Here is a 20,118-nt window from a genome sequence, read left to right on the forward strand (position 1 = left end):
GCTCACAGCCTTAAATATGGGTGAGTAACATGCAAAATGCCATCCTAGAGACACTGCTTTCTTTCTTCTTTCTTTTTTTTTGAAGTAGGGTTTCCTGTAGCCCAGGCTGGCCTCTAACTCACTTATATAGCCAAGGCTGAACTTGAACTCCTGGTCTTCTTGCCTCTATCTCCTAAGCCCTGGGATTATGGGTGTGGGCCACCACACATGCTTTAGAAGTATATTTTACATGAAAAGGTTCTACAATTGATTTATTAATGTCAGCTAGGTTTGGTCTTTTGTTTGTTTGAGATGGGGTCTTAACATGTAACATAGGTCGCAATACACATTTTCCTGAATTTTTTTGTTTGTTTGAATTAAAAAAAAAAAAAAATGGGTATTTTGTCTACTTGTGTGCCTGTGTACATGTGCATAGCAGGCACCCAAGGAGGCCAGAAGAGTCTTGGACCCCTTATGACTGGGATTAAAGCTGTGAGCTGCCACGTAGGTGCTGGGCCTACCCAGGTCCTCTGGAAGAGCAGCCAGTGCTCTTAAATGCTCAGCCATCTTGAGTTCTAACCCTGTCTTAGTGTCTCAAGTGAGCGCTGGGATTGTAGGTATGTTCACCAAAGGTGGAGCCTAGGCGTCTTTTGCTCATTTTTAGTGGGCACAAAGACTAGGAATGTTTTATGTGATGGACAGCTTTGGTTGCTGGCTGGGAGATGTCAGAAAGAGGGCAACTGGAATGGCTGTGCGAACACTAGGTGATAGGCTACACACACAGCTCTGCGTGTGTTTCATGAAGCTTTCTTAACAGACAGGACACTGGATTTCCTGGAGAAAGCCCCCTAAGGTCAGCAGGGCATGGCTACCACTGCAGTTCTCCAGTGCAGGATGGCGAAGACTCACTGCTATAGCCACTCCTGTTTTTCTACCCAGGATATGGGGCTTCTGCACTTCAACAGCGGTGCTGACGCCCAAAGCCTGCAAAGCTTTTGCCCACCTGGCCATTTATTTATGTACTTATTTGTACTGTTGTGTACATAACATGTCTGTGTGGGCACGTGTTCCATGGTTCCTGTGTGAAGGTCAGAGGACAATTTTCAGGAGGTAGGTCCTCTCCTTTACCTGTACCCACTGAGCCACCTCACTGGTCCCCTTCTGACCACTTAGGGAGACCGAGCCTCCTGCCATAGAGGGAACAAGGCCCCGGGTGAAGAAGGCAGTCTCATGTCATGAAGCTGTGAGGCAAAGTATGATAGTACAGGCCAGATGTGGAGGTCCCAAAGGTCTACTTTAAATCCATTTAGCTTTGCTTTCTGTGTTGCGCTCAATACTGCACACACCTGGTGAAGTGTCTGATGAACAAACACGCAGCTGTTCACAATGGCTTCCCGGTGTGTGGGGGGCTGTGGGAGTTTATCGTACACAACCGGCATGTAGTCAGGCACTATATAGTTTGGCTTCTCCAGGTCCATCTTACTGGTAAATTCTTTGCCAACTTGATACAGGGCTTCAGTGGACCAATCACCAAACCAGTTGAGCACACACCTGAAAAAGACGCCCACATCTCAAAAAACCTCCCAAAAGTAGGCCTGCCTTGCACAGAAGCCCAGTTGTCAGACCCGGAGCCAGCATAGGTCAGCACTACCTGTTGAAAAGGGCGGGTGACGTGGCCGCCCGGTCCTTGAGCCCCTCTGAGGATGGGTTCATGGTGAACACCACGTGCAGGTTTCTGATCACCTGGCTGGTGAACCACTTGTAGAGCTCCTCGTGCGAGTCCAGCATCAGGCCTTCCTTCTGGGCCCCCTCTTTGCACTGGGTCATCAGCGTGGCATACTCATCCCCTTCAAAGAGCCCAGGAACCTGGGGATACAACAGCCTCACTGTGGCTCACTCACCTCCTAGTGAGACGCCGTGCATCTCCTTAAACACACTGCTCCTTTACCTCTCCATTGGCCAGCAGGGTATTCATTCGCTCCAGGAACCCAGAATCTAAGACATTGGATTCATCCATTATGAATGCTATCTTTTCATTTTTGCAGCCAGAACGTCTCAGCACTGTCCTCAGATCTTCATCAAAGTCTTCCCCTGTGTACTTCCTGTGGACCTACAGAAGCAGCCCCAAGTTAGGGCTTGTCCCATCCAACAGCTGCGGGCAGAACCAAGACTCCATCTCCGAGACTGAGGCTGCTCAACACCTACCTTAATCTGGTACACACTCAAGCCATTCATCCAGGCGACAAAACGAGATAGGGTGGTTTTCCCAGCTCCACTAACACCAATCAGAAGCAAGTGACCTTGAGGTTGTCGGAATATTCTGAAACATTATCAGAGGAGATAAAATTTCAGGCTTGTATACCTCACTTCTCATTTGAAGTGGTGTTTGCAACATTTTCACCACGTCTTAACTTAAATCTGTATATTAAAGGATTTGGTGAGCAGCTGTTGTATGACACGTCTAGCAGGCATTCAAAGACCAGGAAGACACAGCCCTGCCCTCCAGATGGCAACGACAGGAGATGAACCCAGCTCTAGCTGGAGGCTGAAGGGTGCTAACTGGTGGCGGGCCTCTAGAGGAAGAAAGGTTCTTAGAGTCAAAGTCAGGACAATGAACCTGGTCTGAGAGAGGAGGGGAAGGTGCTAAGCAGCAAGGCTGAGGTGGAGGTGTTGGGAAGACAGCAGAAGTCAGCATCAATCTGCACAGGGCCAGAGAGAGGACTCAGCAGGGACAACAAAAGCCTACCTGTCAATCCTGAGCACATGGTCAAGGACTTCATTGAACAAGACCAAGGGAACATCAAGTTCTTCTTCATAGAAGACCTTCAGCCTGGCCTTGACGTAATCTCTTAGCTCTTCTTGGTCTACTGGGATGTAATCCTATTTGGGGGTGAAAAAAAGGCAGCATGCACATTAATCAACAAGACCACTGAGCAGTGAGACATGCAACTGTATCTGATCTCCAGATCAGAGGATAACTCTAACCAAAGGGACAGAAGACCAGAAGAGTTTCTCAAGAGCTGTGGTCTGTTACCTTTGACAGCCAGTTGCTGTACAGGATGGGTCGGCTCATGGCTTTCTCTTTGTCTATGTTAGGGAAGTGCTTCAAAGCAACCATGTCGATGTTTTCGTCAGTCCAGCGCCGCTCCTCGTCCTCCACAAGCCTGTTGTAAGGACAGCAGCACAAGTGTCAGAGCCACTGAGGCCTGGGGACAGCAGCCATGAGGTGGGGCTGAGAGCTATCTCCATTTCTCAGTTTCTGGGGACTGCGGCTTAAGCAATCTGACATTTTGATGCTAAGTATGGAACCCTGGCACCTGACACTGCACATGACTGATTTAATAAGTGAAATGATAAATTTGGTTCCTTTTTTTCCCCAACCTCTTCTGTCTTATCCAGGCTATAGACAGTTCTGAGCTGTCATGTGGGTGCTTGGAATTGTACCTGTGTCCTCTGGAAGAGCAGTCAGTGTTCCTAACCACTGAGCCATTTCTCCAACCCCATTAAGTTTCTTAATGCCAAATGATAAATGCCTATTCAAGTGATCCTTAGCTTCTTGTGTGGTGGACACATCAGCCCAAATCTGTCTTTATACTTACTAAGAACAATGTTCTACCTGCATCTGGGAGCCTGCAGAGTGCTATAGAGGATCTACTGTAAAATCAACAGAGCAGACAAAAGACACCTGCTCTGCAAGGCAAGTCTCATTCTATAGCCAGTTTTGCCTTGAATTTAAAATCCTGTCCCATTTTCTCAGGTGCTAGGATTTTATAGGTATGTGCAATCATGCTAGGCTTCCAAAACAGAATTTACATGTACAATTATTTCTGTTGAGTCGGAATAAAACTTTATGTGGTACCCTGTAATAATAATTACAGTTTTGTTGTGTGCAACAGAGAAGACAGGTCACATAACAAAGGCCTTTTCCAAAGCAGCAGCTGATAAAAGTGCCCTCACTCTTGTTTATTTCTACAGATCTTTGTTTTGTTATTAAAGACCTTCTCACACAGCCAGGCTGGTTTCAGACTCCCTCTACTGCAAGGATCCTCCTGTGTGCTGGGATGACAGGCCTGTGCTGGCTCTGCGAGGCTCACCCTTATGTTCTGAGGCTTCCCCCTCAGGTACCCTTATAACATTTCTCTGAAATGCAACGTGGTAGAAGGCAAGAAGCCCAAAGGCGGCGGCTGGAGCCCTCTGCAGGAAGACTGCACTGGAAGGCCCTTATATGCACCCTGAGAAACACTGCAAGCACATTATGTGTGGGCACACGCCTTCAGTCGGAGCACTCAGCAGGCAGATGCAGGAGAATCCCTGTCTGCTCTTCGCACTGAGTTTCGTACAGCCAAGGCTACATACTGGGACCCTGTCTCAAAACAACAAAAAAGTGCTGCTGTTTAGAAAACTAAAGTTAATTTCATAAAAAGAAATAACCCCAACATATAACTAAAAGATTTTTATACTAAGATACATGAGATTAAAAACATGAAAGAAAGAAAAAGAAAAGGAGGGAGGGACAGGCCAGAGTAAGAAGGAAAAATATATTTACTATAAAATGAAAACTAGCTGGGTGTGGTGGCATGCGCCTGTAATCCCAGCATCCCAGCACTCAGGGAGGCAGAGACAGGCAGATCTCTTGTGAGTTCAAGGCCAGCCTGGTCTACAAGGTGAGTCCAGTTTGACAGTCAAGGATACACAGAGAAACCCTGACCTTAAAAATAAATGAAAACTATACTGAACTATAAAGATGGCAAAAAAAAAGGTTCAGATAACAAAAAATATCATTAATCTCTAAGACTCCCTGAAAGGCAAAAGCAGCATTTTGCTTGAGACTCAACTCAGCCCTACCCGCTCCTCCCTTGGCACTGCCCAGCCAATGCCCTAGAGCCAGCAGAGCAGACTGCCTAAGAGGACAGAGGCTGGAGGCAGGAAGGAGCTGAACACTAGGGAGCTGTAGGGAAACAATTGACCCTGCCAGTGACTCCATTCTACAGAGCCTATGGCTGTGTTTATGGGGTGTTAGTTTAAAAGGTCCATGAAATGCCTTGGCCAGTCATACAGCAGCAGCAAATACTAAGCAATCTCATGGAAAAGAGAACTGGAGGTGGCTATGATGATATAAAAATATGCTAGGCTGCCTCTGCTCTGCCCGCCATGAACATGGCCTGGTTCCTGCAGGGGTGGCCCAGCCTGGCACAGTGCTGACAAGACTCCAGAATGCAATCAGAGGGTCCTCAGCTTCCCTTACCTGTCTTGGAAGAGACGGAGGGCTTCATGTGCCCAAATGCGAATGAGGCCTTCAACAGGCAATGTTTCCAGGGGTCTCAGCGCTTCAAAGATTCCTCTTACCCACCTCGTCATCTCACGGGGTGAATAGATATAGTGTGGCTGCGTGTCCTGAGTAAATCTCTCCTACAGGAATGAGAAAATGGAAGCTCGGGTAAACGTCTGATAAAGAAGAGGCTAAAAAGTAAAGTGCTATAAAACAATTCTGTAGTAAAGAGAATCTAGACCTAAAGTGGTCAAGAAGAAACGAGTAAGCATTGCTAAGGTTGAAACAGCTGGGCTGGGCGTGCTGCGGCTAAGCACTTGTTCAGGATGTGAGAGGCCCTGGGTTCCACCCCTGAGACTTGATAAAATGAATAAACTCTCAGAAAGGCCAGAAGACAAAGACAGTCCTCCCCTCCCACAAACCCAACAAAGCACTATACCACAAAATGATCCAAGCTTCTCACTTTATATTGAAATAATCATGTAGGACCAGGTGCGGAGCACACCTTTGGCCCCCAGCATGTGGGAGGTGGAGTTCAGTGTTGCCTTTTGTTGCATAATAAGTCCAAGGTAAGCTTGGGATCCATAAGACACAATCTTTTTGTTTGTTTGTTTCTCTGTGCAGCCTTGGCTGTCCTGGACTTGCTTTGTAGACCAGGCTGGCCTCAAAATCACAGAGATCTGCCTGCTTCCTGCTTCCCTGAACGCTGGGATAACGGCTGTGTGCCACCATGGCCAGCTCATAAGACACTATCTTAAAAACAAAACAAAATACAAAAGAACCAAAGCAACGGTCTGGTGTGGTGGCACATGCCTTTAACCCCAGGGCTGGGGAGGCAGAAAAAGTAGGCTCTCTGAATCTGAGGCCAGCCTGGTCTATATACGAGCCCCAGGGCTGCACGGGAAGTCCCTGTCTCAAAAAGAAGAAATCAAACAAACGGAAAGCCCACAGAAATAAAAAACAGGATTTTGAGATAGCTCAGTGGTTAATACTGGCCACTCTTCCTAACAAATCAGGGTTCAATTCTCAGTACCCACATAGTGGCTCACAACTGTCTCAAACTCCAGTCCTAGAGGATTTGACATCCTCTTCAGACCTCCTCAACACTGCACACTTGGTACAGACAAACATGCAGATCAAACTTCTGTACACATAAGTTTAAAAATATAGAAAAAATTAAATTAATGCTTATACTATAAAATGCCCTTCAAAAATAATTAAGCAATTAAATGCACAGATAAAAGCCCTTGCAGTATAGAGTAGCAGAGAACCAAAACACTGCAGACAGTGTTAGCAAAGACAGTTTGCACCCTGTTAAAGGGCCACACAGGTCAAAACTCATACAACACTTCAACAGGAAAAAGGTTTATTTGTTTTTTTTCTTAGAGACAAAGTCTCTTGTAACATAGGCTATCCTTGACCTCGCTACCTCCCCAGTCCAAAGATCTAATTGTTTGTTTGTTTGTCTTTTCTTTTTGTAGCCCTGGCTGTCCTGGAACTCACTTTGTAGAGCAGGCTGGCATAAACTCAGAGATCCATTGGCCTTTGCCTCCTAATGCTGGAATTAAAGGCATACATCATCATGCCTGAATCTAACATGTAGTTTTTAAAAAATGAGAAAATTGTATTTACATTTGTGTATGTGTGTGTGTGTGTTTGTGCACACACTAGAGTGGAGAGCTATTGGGCGGCAACTTGAAGGAGCTGATTCTCTCCTTCAATCATATGGGTTTCTGGGGTCATCAGGCTTAGTGGCAAGTACTTTTATCAGCTGAACCATTTCACTACCACCCCAATGTGATTTTCAAATGTCAAAAAAAAATATCAAATGATGTGCTTGCAATCCTCCTGCCTCAATCTCCTGAGTAGCTGAGATGACAAGCTTATGCCAGCAGACCTAGCTGGACCCCAGTCTTTCTGCAGGTTTTGTTGCTGTAAAGGAAAAGAATTCTGGGCGAGGTGTACCTGTGACATGGTATAGAACTCCACCATGGCAGCAGTGAGGGGCTCTGCATAGGTGCGCAGCGAGGGGATGAGCCTCAGCATGGCTCGGTTGAAGGTGCCATAGATCTGGGTCAGCGAGGCTGGTCCTGGGTAATCCACATAGACAACAGGCACATGGCGCAAGAACCTGCAGCGGAACAGCACAGCTTAGACCTCACCAGGACTCAGTCACTGTCACTCCTAATGTACCAGCAGGACCCACGTCAAAGCTAACTGGCAACACACACTGCTGGGGTAGGGTCTGACGTAACTATGGGAAGGAAGCCTACACAACCTGGAATAACCAAGCAGAGAATTCAGGCTTATTCCAGCCTCACTTTGGCCTTGCAGATGGGTGTGAGCAGTTCATTATTCCCATAAAGTCAATGTCCCCTTCCCTCCCTCTCATTTTTCTTTCCTTCCCTTGCTATTTTTTGTGGTGCTGCAGGGATCGAACCCAGCACCCACCTTCTGCACATCAGGCACTAGAGCACCAGAGCACCGCCTCTGCCCGAATGCTTTGCTTTTTAACATCTTGAGATGGTTTCACTCCGAGCTCAGCTGGCCCAGCCTCCCAAGGCTGGGATTACAGCACATACCACTTGCCAGCTGCTAATGCTTTTTCTTTTAACTGGTCTTCTTGGTTACAGTACAGGACAATTAACTCAGGAGAAATCACTTGATAAGCAATGCTTTGAAATCTTTTTTATGTTTACTTTAGTCAATTAAGTAGTGGGGACACAAGCACACATGTACAGCGTGCCTGCGGAGGTCAGAGGGTAACTTGTGGATGTTGTTCTCTCTTTCCACCCTATGAGTTCTGGGGATTAAACTTGGGTTGTCAGGCTTGGCAGGAAGCTCCTTCACTCGCTGAGCCACCTCACCAGCCCATCTTTCTCTACTTCTGCTACCTTTGTAATTGCAGTAAGATTGCACTCTGCTATGTTCACAACAGTTCTGGACCTCGTGCATGTGTGTGAGACACAGTGGTCAAAGTCCATGGATCTGCCTACCTGTGTGACAGGGGCTTTCTCCCAGGGTCAGTGGGTGGATTGCAAGCCCCAACAAACTGGATTCTCTCTAGCTTCACCCATGTTTGGTCTGAGGTACGATAGAAACCTCCGTGCTCCACCATCTGAAGGAGAAGGGCGTGTTACAGTTAGGAGCAAGATGTACGTGACAAACACTGTGGGGAGAAGGCCACTGGTGTACACACACCTGTCTGATGAAGGAGATGACCCTCTGGGTACCGTACTTATCCATATCTGGCAAGTTGATTTCATCACAGAACAAGACCAGCCACTTTCCAAGTTGAACTGGAGCCAGGACAACGCCATTAGGCGTGCGCCTGTATTCGCAGTAGTGGTCGAAAGTCTTCAGCAGCAGCTCTGGTGTAGTGGCACTTGAGAAGTTAAGGCCCACAACCTTTGGGTAAGTAGCACAGATGTGAGTGACTAAGCCCAAACACACATTTCACCCTAAAGCTTCTGTCTGGATCATCTCCTGGCCTTACCTCCATGTCAGGCAAGGCCCGGAGGGCGCTGAAGAGCGTCATGGTCTTCCCAGACCCAGGAGGGCCGCATAAGACCAGGGGCTTGTGTTCTGCCAGCCAGGTGTACAAGAGAGCTTCATGGCGGACTGTGTCTAGTGTTGGCACAACAACATCGGGGGCCGCGACCTTGTGTGTCTCCACTTCAATCTGAGGCACCTTGGCCTGCCACGGTGACCACTCTCCACTGATGGACACCTGCACACAAGATGGGGATGAGTCACTCCATGGCTACTGCACCTCCTTTCCTCAGGGCTAGCTCACTTTATCGCAGCTTAGATCTTCCAACATAAGGACAGGCCAGGCTAACCCACACTCCCCACTGTCTTGCAAAACCAAAGACACTAAAGATACAGCATTCATAACAGGCTGTTCTTGGACAAATCACACTCATAGGGGAGCTGGAGGAAGGCTGCAACAGGCTGTGCTTACCTCATAATCAATGATGGGAATGTTGGGTGCAGTGGGCAGTGGCACTGTGGTGATCCGCCTGATGTATTCGCCCAGCTCTGCTCTCATTTTTAGCCGGCTGTCTCCAGACAGGGACCAGAGGATGGCATAAACCAGATAGCGCTACAGAAAAATTTGAACAAAATGAAGACAGTGATGGTAGAGTTTGCTCTGAAGCCTGCTCTGTACCTTTCTTAGCCCTGCCTCCCCCAGGAAACAGCACACTGAAGTGACACGCTTTGGCGCTGCTCAGGACCCGAGCTCCCAAGCCCAGCCCTGACCTGAATGTAGCGCTCCAGCTGCTCGCTTTGCATGGGGAAGTCAGGGTGGTTAGCGTTGTACTGGGCCACATTTCGGCAGGCCTGGTGCAGCATGGAGAAGAGCGAGCCCAGGCAGCGCAGGCGCGTCAGGTCCATGATGTGCTCCAGCTGGAAGGCATGCTCCAGGGCCTTGGTGACCAGGCCATTGGACGTGAAATACGGCTGCATAATTGTTGCTGCATCTCTCTGAATCTAAAAGAGAGAACAAAAATTTACAACAAGCACTTTAAATTGCTGGAAGGAGTCCGCACCCGGGAGACTGCGGTGGGAAGACTGTGAACTCCAGGCTAGCCTGAGCCACATAGTGAGAGCCTGTTTTAAAAAACTTGCTGTGGTTTTTTTCTTCTTTCCTAAGTCTGTGTGTGTGTGTGGGGGGGTGTGTGTGTCATGTGACTCTAAAATAAAAAATTTCAGGCAATGCTACAACAGCTAACCCTCATCCTTTACTTCTTTACCTTAATAGCTCTTCAGGCAGGCTACATCTCACCCCTAACAAGGGAGGGCAGGCATTCATGAATTACAAAGAAAAATGAAGTAAATGAAGAGCACTTCACATTTTTCCTTCCTTTTAAAAAATTATCTTGTATGTGTGAGAGAGTGAGTGAGTGAGTGAGAGAGCGAGAGAGCGAGCCATAATATACAGTAGAGCCAGAGGAAAACTTGCGGGAGTTGGTTCTGTCCCTTCACAATGTGCGATCCAGACACTGAACTCAGACTAACAGGATGGAGGCAAGTGTCTTTACCACTGAGTCATGACTCTTTCACTTTAAGTTTTATAATAACCATTTCTTAATGTTTGCAAGTGGCTCCAAGAGTTTTCTCAAAAGCTGTTGTGAAGCAAAGCTGGCTATTTACAACTCTCACTCCCACCCTCTTAGACCCAAGCCTGTGACCCTCAGGGATGAGCAACCCGCATACTTGTAGCATTGGAGAAGCAGCCTCTTCACCCTCGTCTTCTTTGCCTTTTCGCCTGCGCTGTGCCTCATCCTCCCCTTCATCCAGGGGAATGCTGCGTAGCCTGGCCAGGAAGTTATTGAAGATCATGTCTGTGCTCAGTACGTCCTCACTGAACCACACCATGCCACAGCGAGACACTGTGGCCAGGGTTGCATATTTCAAGTCCTGCACTTCAAACATTATTCGCACCTTGGACAAAGAATTAGATAAATTAAATGATAGAAATTTGGCAGAAACTTGAATATTAAAATTTCTTATATGCATACTGAAAGAGTATCCTTTTTTTTTTTTTTTTTTTTTGCATTTTAAAAATAAACATCTACAATTCACATGACTACAATACTCATAGCCTCTCTCCGTGAGAATCTGGGTAGGAAACGATGCCTGGTGGGAAGTTCCTGGAGGTGTGGAGGCCCGTCTGCCTCATGAGGTGCTGTCATGGCAAGCCTCAATGGGCAGGCGTCTCCTATAAACATTGCTCCCACGTTCCACACACCCAAACTCATCCACCTGAAGGACAGGCCCATTCTATCTGCACTTACATAGGCCACCTGCCCAACAGTGGGGCTAAGATTCTAGTTAGAAGATCAGAATCCAAACCCTTCACCTCAGAGTCATTTTTCTCACAAGATCAAGCTATCTAACCAGAGTCAGAATCTACTGAGCCACCAGTCTCCAAAGGGACCTGGTGACACTATTGAAGGATGGTAAGAAGCACACACTTTAAGACTGAACTCAGAATCCTCGGCTTATTTCTGAGCCATAAGCATCATCCTCACACAAACGCCCATCTTTTTCACACTGTTTTCCTTCACACCCTCCGTCAGGCAATCCTTCAGGCCCCACTCAACTGCAGCGGCAGCCAGCCACTCAGCACCTCATCTGCAAGGATGGGTCTAAGACTCCCAGTGGGCACTTGAACTGTGGACAGCACTGAGTGCTCCTCCACACACACCTTTGACATAGCTCAACTTACAAAACAGGCACAGGAACAGATTAACAACAGCAAGCAGCAAACACCTAAAACTTGTAAGCCACTGAACTCTGGAATGCTCCACTTATTATTTTCCAGCTGTAACTAGTGGAGGGGGCTGCGACCTAAGGAGCCTCTTTCCAGAGCCAGCTTCCTAGCTGGGCACACTGGCAGCTACTCACATTGGGTGGCAGGCTGAGGCGCTCTCCATTAGGCAGCGTCAAGAGCTTGTTGTCATCCAGCACGGAGTTCAGGTTCTCCACCCACTCAGGGTCCACGTCACCATCAAAGACAATCCACTGGCGCTTCTGCAGCTCACCTCTCACATTGTCTATGATCCTGGTTTGAAAAAAAATTTAACGGCTTCCTCAAACCAGGAATCCTATATTTAAAATGCTTACCCTCCCCAATGGATTCTGTTATTTGTGTGGACTTTGGTGAGGAAGACAATGAACGCGGGGACTGCAAGGTCTGGATCCTACAGTCCCTAAAATCTCAACATCAACCACAGTGAACATACTTTCTCAGCACGTGTGTGAAGAGTCCATCTGTCCACTCTCTGGTGTTGGGGTCCAAGGTTCCGTAGAGGTGGTCTTTGCTGATGGCCTTGGGGTCAATTATGTGGGCTACGCCCTCCACACCCTCAAGCCTCTCAAGAGCCTTCAGGAGCACACGCCAGGCCATGCTCTTCCCACTTCCTGAAGGCCCAACCATCATCAGGCCATGATTAATCTGGGTGATCTGATAAAGTTGGAGAACCTGCAGGGCCAGAGATCAGCACTTGAGACCTTCAGGGGAAGAGAGACAGGCTCTGCGACCACTTCTGCTGACAGTAAGCAGGAAACATATGCTCTGGATTCCTAAAGCAGGAAACTCCATGTGAGAATGGGGACCACATCTCAAAGACATTTCTACACCAGGGAGGAAGTGTGGGCCAGCGGAAGAGATGTCTGTTTTCTCAATATGGAAACATCCAAACACCCTCCAAGAATGACAAAAGGTCAAATGGAAAGAATTATTCTGATATAGAATACTCAGGTCAATATTCATAGTTGGGTATAAATAACCAGACCCAGAGGAAGCAAAGAAACTGGTCTAGAAAGGAAACCATGGTTGACTGTCAAGTGAAACTTAGTGCACGAGACCAGGAAATCCTTAAGTAGATTTATTTTAGAGCATAAACCAATTTTCACTATAATCATACTTTTAGTCAGCATTTTAGAGTTAGTGCTACATGTAAAAGACATTTCAAGCTTTGCTCCTTGTGTTAATAAAGGGAAAATCTTAAGTCACACTATGGCCACACTGGCCTTGGTGAACTGGTCTCAGATGGCTGGAAGCCTGTGCTTGGGAACAGGAAATTACAGTACCTTTTCAACCCACATTCCGCCAACTTCTTCTCCATCCCCATAAGTCAAGTACATCTCCTGACACACTTTCTTCAGCTCTTCTCGAAGGGCTGTCATCTCCCCACGGTGATACTGGACTCCAGGGAACACGTCTGACAGGAGGCTGAAGAGCAGCGGGATGTCTTCTGCCACCAGCTTGGGCACCATTGTCTCACAGACGCTCTGTATCAGAATCTGTGGGGGTGGGAGGGAGAAACCCAGGCAGAAGATCACACTGAGAACTCAAGGTCTTGACCTACATGTCGTTTGTTAAATTCCATAACATTCATGTTTTCAACAGAACACAGTAAGCTGGGTGTGGTGGTGGATACCTAACATCTCAGCACTTGGGAGGATGAGGCAGGAGGACAGCTATGAGTGCAAGGCTAGCCTAGGCTACACAGTGTATAGGGAGTTCAACTTCCACGCCACACTGGTCTACAGAGTGAAGGAGAAACAACAAAAGCCTATGTGTACAAACCTCCTGCTCAGGTAGATTCTCAGCAATTTCTCCTTCATCAACGGCTTCCCCCCTCTCTTCTTTCTCTCTCTTTATCTTCTGGATCCTCTCCCTCTTCACATTGCCTGCACTCACAAGCACACTCTTCAGAGCCCGAAGACCAAAGTCATAATGGCTTTGAGAAGACAGCTGCTCATCACACAGTCTGAAAGAGAAAAAAGGTTTCTTAAAAATAGCACCCTTGCAACAGGCATGGCGGTGCAGCCTGTAATCCCAGCACTCAGGCAGGCAGAGGCAGGTGGATCTCTGTGAGTTTGAGGCCAGCCTGGTCTACAAAGCAAGTCCAGAACAGCCAAGACTACACAGAGAAACCCTGTCTCGAACCAAAACCAAAACCAAAACAAAAGGCACCCTTTAAGCAAGCAGCATTTTAAGTCGAGGAATGAGACAGGAGTTTGAAAGAAGCGGGCACTATGAACTGGAACTAGCAGGTTGGACAAGGGCATCAGCCACTGGCTACAGACATGCCTGTGAACGGCTCTCACTACTCACTTAAAGAAGGGGACGATTTTGCTGGCGAGGACCTCAGCAGTCCGGAAGCCCTGTGAGTACAGCATGACCTGGGCGATCAGCTGCCGGTCCGGCTTGGTCATCGCCAAGCTCCGGAACAGCTTCTTAAGGTTGTCAGGGAGGTTTGAGCGGCCCGCATAGCCTGGGTTCATGGTGATGAAGATAGCCATGTCTGGGCTGACCTTGACTTGTTTGTTGAGCAGCTCACAAGTAATGGGGGCTGAGGCTGAAATTAGATGGCACGACCTTACTGAAGACACCAGAAGAAAACACCTCAAAGTCTGTAATGACAGCATCACTTCTTCCGTACTGACCACAAGACCAAATCCCACGACTCGTGGGGTGACGGAGAGGCTTTACAGAGGCTGCCCTCACCAGCTAGGCCAACCCCTCTATAGATTACTGCCAAAGTCAGGCACACAGAGAGTAGCTATCAATGCAGCAGAGGCAAGATGCTCACTGACTGCAAAAATGCTGAATGTCAACAAGGACAACAGCAGAACAAACCTGTCCTGAATGCAAGTGACACTGAGTGCCAAGATCATGAGAATCATCTTTTCTTAGCATTAGCTCAACTTACAAGACAAACCTCCAGCCGCCTGAGCTACTTAGGAATGTGTATGTTCATTCTGTGAGGGACTACAGGGTTGTACGGATAGTCCTGTTTTCTTCAGGTCTTGAAAAATCTTTGTAACATAAGTTGCTATTGCAATGGTATAAAAGTAAACCAGAGGCCCTGCGGTGGTGGCGTATACCTTTAATTCTAGCACTAGGGAGGCAAAGGCAGGTCTGGTCTATAGATTTGAGTTTCAAGACATCCAAGGCTACACAGAGAAACCCTGTTTCAAAAAAACAAATAACCAAACCAAACCAAACCAAACCAAAACAGCAAACGCCTCAAAAAACCAACCAAACAAAGAAACAAAATCAAACAAACAAAAAAGCCAGACAGTGGTGTAGCACACCTTTAATCCCACCACTTAGGAAGTAGAGGGAGGTGGACCTGAGTTTGAGCTTAGCCTGGTCTCCAAGACAGCCAGGTCCACACAGAGAAACCCTGTCTTGAAAAACAAAACAAAAAGTAAACAAGAGATGGCTGGACTAGGTGTGGAGAGAAAGCCTCCTGCCCACCTAGCTGCATAGTAAGGACATCATATGGCACCAAGCCTGCCTCAGCCACATGTGCCTAGGCTCTGTTAGCTGCAGAAAGCAAAGCTGCCTTGGAGCCTTCCAGAAGAGCTACTCCTAATACTGACAGAGGACTCACTCCACAAACCACACGGTAGAAGCACTGAGGTCAAACAGATGGCTAAGGAGGTTGGCTTTCCCAGTGATGCTCAAAGGAAAAGACCCCTGAGGGCCACTGGAGGATATGTGTGTGGAGAGGAATGAGCGTGGCCTCAGCCTTGCAGAGGATGCTCTGCTCCAGGACCCATAGAAACTGGTACTACTACTGCCAGCACCAGGAAACAAAAATGATTCCAAACCAACCAGCCCTCATATCAGTCTCCAACCATGCGCCACTGTACTTGCTTGTCCAGGGGAGGAAGCTGCCATAAGTAAATGAGCTCACATCAGATTTTACCTTCAGATCCTCAGTGATAAAACAAAACAAAACAAAAAAACCCTCACACACAACAAAGCCAAAACCACAGAGAAGCCTTACTCTTTTCGTAGTTGGGGTTGGAATGCTCCCGCAGTGCCTCCTGTATACACTGCACCTGCTGGGATACAGCCGAGAGCATCCGCTCCTCCAGGCGGTTGAACTCATCAAAGCAGCCCCACGCGCCAACCTGGCAAAGCCCCACAAAGATTCGTCCCATCGCCTAGAGTGAAAAGAAGCAAAGAGGCTTCAACCATTTGTTATGGATTGACGTGTCTTTTCCCAGCGTCATCTCCCCACATGCTAACTTACAGGGTTATTGTACTTGGGAAACATGCCCTAAGGAGATAAAACTAAGGAAGACACTTAGGAGGGAGAACTAAGTTACCGGAGTCCACCCTTCCGGCCACCCCTCCCTTCCTCTCTGCATAGAGGAAAGGGCACACGCTCAGTGGGTGCAAAAGCAGCACCTACATGCAGGGAAGACAGGATTCACTAGGAGCCAATTCTACCAAAACCACAGTGGGCCTCTGGCCTCCAGGATTGTGGGGAGTCATCTTTGTAGTCGAGCTGTGCAGCCTGTTAACTATGATTAACTTGTCCAACTCTGAGCAGGTCACGGCTTTCTGAAACCTACAACCTCCCCCTTCAAAATGAGAGCAGCATAATGTGGACACGCAGTGAGTCATTCCTCAGTCACATACAAGCAATGTCCTTACAAAGACGGACTGAGAAACACTCTTTCCAACCTGTGTCAATAAAACCCCTCTGATAAAACTGTAATTTTTATTCCATCACTTTTTTGTTAAGCTTAGAAACATTTTCCATAACATTTATTGTTTTCAGACACAGGCATCAAGCATTAGCTCAAAAGGCTTCCCTTCTAGAGCTGGAGGTGTAACACAGGGGTAAAGCACCTGCCTAGCATGTTTAAAGGTCCCTGGTTTGGGAAGGGAGGACATTACTGCTAGAGGTAACAGTGCATGCCTGCTGGCCCAGCTGAGATAGGGGATAATGAGTTCTAGGCCAGCCTGGGCTACAAGGAAACCCAGTGTCAAACACATAAATACAGACAGACAGACAGACAGGCAATAGCCATTTCAGACAATAATGGTTAACTTTGAGACAATGAAAGTCAAGCTCCTTCAGTGTGTGCTGGGCCCTGAGCAGTTCAGAATAGCAGCAGAGAAGGTACATTGCACTGGGGCTAGGAGATGGGAGGCTTAATGGTTCTAAGATGATGTGCAAAAATTTCTTACCTGGAAATCAAAGGTTTCATCACAGTTAAAAACTAGGACAAACCGCCCCAACTGATGGCCAAGGGCTTTGACGGACTCTGTCTTCCCAGTTCCAGCAGGCCCTATTATTGAAAGAAAAATAATTTAGAACTCAAATCCACTACCTAGTTGGTTGTAAATACTTGGCTTAATGAGAGCAGTAAAATTTATCTTGAAATTCAGGTATGATAAATGTAAGCAAATTGAAGATTTTACAACGTTGAAACCACGGCATAAAGAAATGCATCCAAACCATCAGCTTAGTGTGTCAAAATAAGATCTTACCAAATGGGGAACCTCCAAGCCTGGCCTCCAAAGCCTGTGTCATTGTCAAATAGCAACGGTCAGTGAGGGGTGTCTGAACCAGCTTGTCTTGAACACCTAGGTACTCAAAGCCGTAGTTAAACTTGGCATTCGCCATCTGAATGGACAGCTGCTGTAACACGTCAGTTTGCTTAGGGTCAAAGTAAAATCGCATCTGGCTGAGCCATTCAAAAGATTTGGCATTGTCAATCTTGCTTTTGATCAAGGACCTGGTAACATCTCTTTGGTGAACCAACTCTGTAATCTGAGGAAGTAAAGAAATTGCCATAAGCTAAAGAAACACTGTGCTGTTTGAGCCTGCAGACTATCAAGTTTACAGTAGTATTCAGGACAGTTACAGTGACTGGCAGCAAATATTCCAAATTCCAAACAGAACTTCACTGGTGGGGACACTGGAAACAGTATCACATTTCCCACTGTAAGCAACAAGTCTGTGCAGCTGAATGTCACAGACAGCAACTCTGTCATGTCCACCCCATGGGCTGCCCGCTTGTGCCACCATGCTGCTGTAGCCACCCCACTGGGAAGATGGTGACAAGAAAAAAGCATACACACTCAAAAGCTGGCCATAGCTGGGTGGTGTGGTATTGGCACATGCCTTTAATCCAAGCACTCAGGAGGCAGAGACAGGTGGATCTCTGTGAGTTCAAGGCCAACCTGGTCTGCAGAGTGAGTTCCAGGATAGCCAGGGCTACACAGAAAAACCCTGTCTCGAAAACCTTAAAAGGTGGTCGTGTTCTTCTTCCCATAGTCACCTGACTCCTCCATACCACACGGCCTTACTTCTGTGGGTCTGATGTGCACATGCATGCGTGTGTGTGTGCAGAGGCCGGGGTCAACTCTGGGTGTTGTCACTCGTTAGGAGCAGTTCTCATCAGGTCCTCATGCTTGTGCAGCAAGCATTGTCTCAACCTAGCCTTCACCACGATCAGCTTTACAGAGGAACGGAGAACCAAGCCCTATTCTAGTGCACACTGAATGCCTATGTCCACTTACTACCATGGGCAATCACCTAAGCCAGGCTGGCCTACAATTCCTGATCCTCCTGCTGCTGATTCCCAATTCTAAGGTTGCAGGTGTGGGCCACAACTCCCAGCTTTTCTTTTGATACAAAAGGCACATTTTAAGGCATCTTTTCCTTTCACTCTTTGGCCTGAAAGGTGATAAGGGGCTCAGGTATGAGACTCACCAAGTGTTCCAGTTTCCGTCTTCGGAGAGGGGGCTGCTCCATGAGGACAGAGTCTGCTAAGACGTTGAGGGTGACCTCCACATTGCTCAGCACGGACTGTAAGGGTGCCACGCCACCTCCTCCCCCAACGCTGCTTAGAGCATTCTCCACATTCTCAGACCAGGCTATTTGGGCTGACAATACCACTAGCTGAGCCTGGAAAAAAAAAAAAAAAAAAGACAGGAGATCCACAGGGTCACTTTTTTTGAGAAGTGGTGTGCGTCACTATGTTGCTTGGACTGGCTCTGAATTCACCACTCCAACTGGCCTTCCTGTCTCACCTCCCAAAGAGCCTGACTACAGGTGCACTGCCCGGTTCCCAAGGGTCATTTTCAAGTCAGTCAGAGTTTCCATCTTCAGCCTGCTTGCTTCTATAGATTACCTGGTATTTATCAATCCAAGTAATGTAGGTATTTGGGTCAATTGAAGTTGCTTTTCCAAAAATCTCCACTTCTGTAACAGACTCTGCCAGAAGTTTAGCCAGGGTGACTCTCATCTCCTTTTCCACCAGAGTGAGCCACTCATTGATTTTGGGGTGTTCAGTGATAGACACTGGAGTTTTAAACATCACCTGAAGATAAAAAGGCATTTTAAGAATGAAGAAGTGCAAGTGTGTGAGACAAGTTCCTAAGAAACAAACATCTTGAGCCTACCTCCTCTCCTTCTCGGGACGAAATGCCAAGGACTACAGAGTTGTCCTCGTTTAAGATAATGCTGGAAACGCCAGCAAACATCTTCTTGAAGTGCTTCTGCAACTTCGCCACGTTCTTGCTATTTCCAATGATCTCAAGTAAATCCTCATCACCCACAAAGTAGAACCTGAAATCAAAATAACCCAGCTGCCTGGTGCACCCAGGGGGACTGAGCAAAATGCCCATGCACAGGGGAAAGCCACTGGAAGAAAGACCTCCAGCCTGAACTCAGATCTCATACAAACATCTGCCAGGGCTTGGTGAGAGACAGGTTTACAGTAAGTCTTGGAAAAATTCAATGTCACTCACTTAAGTTATTTTGACAGCATCTGCTCCACTCACCCTAAGCAAACTCCTTAGAAAGAAAGAGACCACTTAGGAGATAGCAGAGCTAGACCCCGGAGTGACAAATAGCTTAGGAGGAAAATGAGCTTAATGGTGCTTAATAAGATTGAAAAACCAGGAGTTCAAGTAGCGTTAGAAATGGGTGCTTCAAGGCAGATGACTCAGTCAATGACTTGGCTATGAAAATCCTTGACATCAAAACTAAGCAACACCAGGAAAAGATGAAATTCAAGCTGAACTTGAATTTGTCTCAGGCTCACCTGGGGAAAGATGATCGCTCTCGTTCCAGATATTCTCCCAATGCTTTCTGGATCTTTCCAAGCAGGTCTGCCAACCTTTCCAGAGACCTCTGTACCCCCTGTATGTTCAGAACATCCATCACAAGCGGAGACTTGGATACCTTTTTCATCAGAGCCAAAAACTCTGTGCTGATACTAGAGAGCAAAGCAGAGCTGGGTCAGCCTTTGCAGAGGGCTCTCAGGCCTGCCAGCCTGATCCCTCTTGCAGCTGTACCTCTGGAAACGCTGGGTTTCCACAGGCAGCAGATGTTTGATGTCTGCACTGCCTGTGAAGATGCCTTCCAAGTAGACCCAGCGCCTCTGCACATCAATCCACACATCGAAGAGAGCCATGATCCGGTTCAGCTTGTCCTCCCAGCTCAGGGCATCTTCCTCAAAAACCTGGTGGGTGCACAGGAGGGCAGAGCTCACACGCTAACCTTTCACTCAGGGATATGCCAAAGCTCATTGAA

General features: G+C 47.4%; 1 protein-coding gene across 1 annotated transcript in view; it reads right to left on the reverse strand.

Moving 5' to 3' along the window:
- The window catches only part of Dync1h1 (dynein cytoplasmic 1 heavy chain 1), a 63,898-nt gene that overhangs the window by 15,911 nt on the left and 27,869 nt on the right, over window positions 1-20,118 (reverse strand). Inside the window, exons 22-48 of the mRNA XM_055593028.1 lie at window positions 19,881-20,047; window positions 19,628-19,801; window positions 18,984-19,149; window positions 18,713-18,901; window positions 18,292-18,486; window positions 17,064-17,346; window positions 16,761-16,861; window positions 15,565-15,724; window positions 13,881-14,124; window positions 13,350-13,533; window positions 12,851-13,063; window positions 12,001-12,239; window positions 11,663-11,819; window positions 10,469-10,696; window positions 9,512-9,742; window positions 9,213-9,353; window positions 8,745-8,978; window positions 8,450-8,656; window positions 8,245-8,366; window positions 7,214-7,379; window positions 5,225-5,388; window positions 3,014-3,143; window positions 2,726-2,859; window positions 2,185-2,299; window positions 1,928-2,089; window positions 1,631-1,845; window positions 1,326-1,530 (exon numbers count right to left, since the gene is read on the reverse strand). Of these exons, the coding sequence (XP_055449003.1) occupies window positions 1,326-1,530; window positions 1,631-1,845; window positions 1,928-2,089; window positions 2,185-2,299; window positions 2,726-2,859; window positions 3,014-3,143; window positions 5,225-5,388; window positions 7,214-7,379; window positions 8,245-8,366; window positions 8,450-8,656; window positions 8,745-8,978; window positions 9,213-9,353; window positions 9,512-9,742; window positions 10,469-10,696; window positions 11,663-11,819; window positions 12,001-12,239; window positions 12,851-13,063; window positions 13,350-13,533; window positions 13,881-14,124; window positions 15,565-15,724; window positions 16,761-16,861; window positions 17,064-17,346; window positions 18,292-18,486; window positions 18,713-18,901; window positions 18,984-19,149; window positions 19,628-19,801; window positions 19,881-20,047 (4,926 nt within the window). The remainder of the gene's footprint in view (window positions 1-1,325; window positions 1,531-1,630; window positions 1,846-1,927; window positions 2,090-2,184; window positions 2,300-2,725; window positions 2,860-3,013; window positions 3,144-5,224; window positions 5,389-7,213; window positions 7,380-8,244; window positions 8,367-8,449; window positions 8,657-8,744; window positions 8,979-9,212; window positions 9,354-9,511; window positions 9,743-10,468; window positions 10,697-11,662; window positions 11,820-12,000; window positions 12,240-12,850; window positions 13,064-13,349; window positions 13,534-13,880; window positions 14,125-15,564; window positions 15,725-16,760; window positions 16,862-17,063; window positions 17,347-18,291; window positions 18,487-18,712; window positions 18,902-18,983; window positions 19,150-19,627; window positions 19,802-19,880; window positions 20,048-20,118) is intronic.

This window comes from Psammomys obesus, unplaced genomic scaffold (assembly GCF_907164565.1).
Source record: "Psammomys obesus unplaced genomic scaffold, mPsaObe1.curated_primary_1811, whole genome shotgun sequence".
Taxonomy (NCBI): domain Eukaryota; kingdom Metazoa; phylum Chordata; class Mammalia; order Rodentia; family Muridae; genus Psammomys; species Psammomys obesus.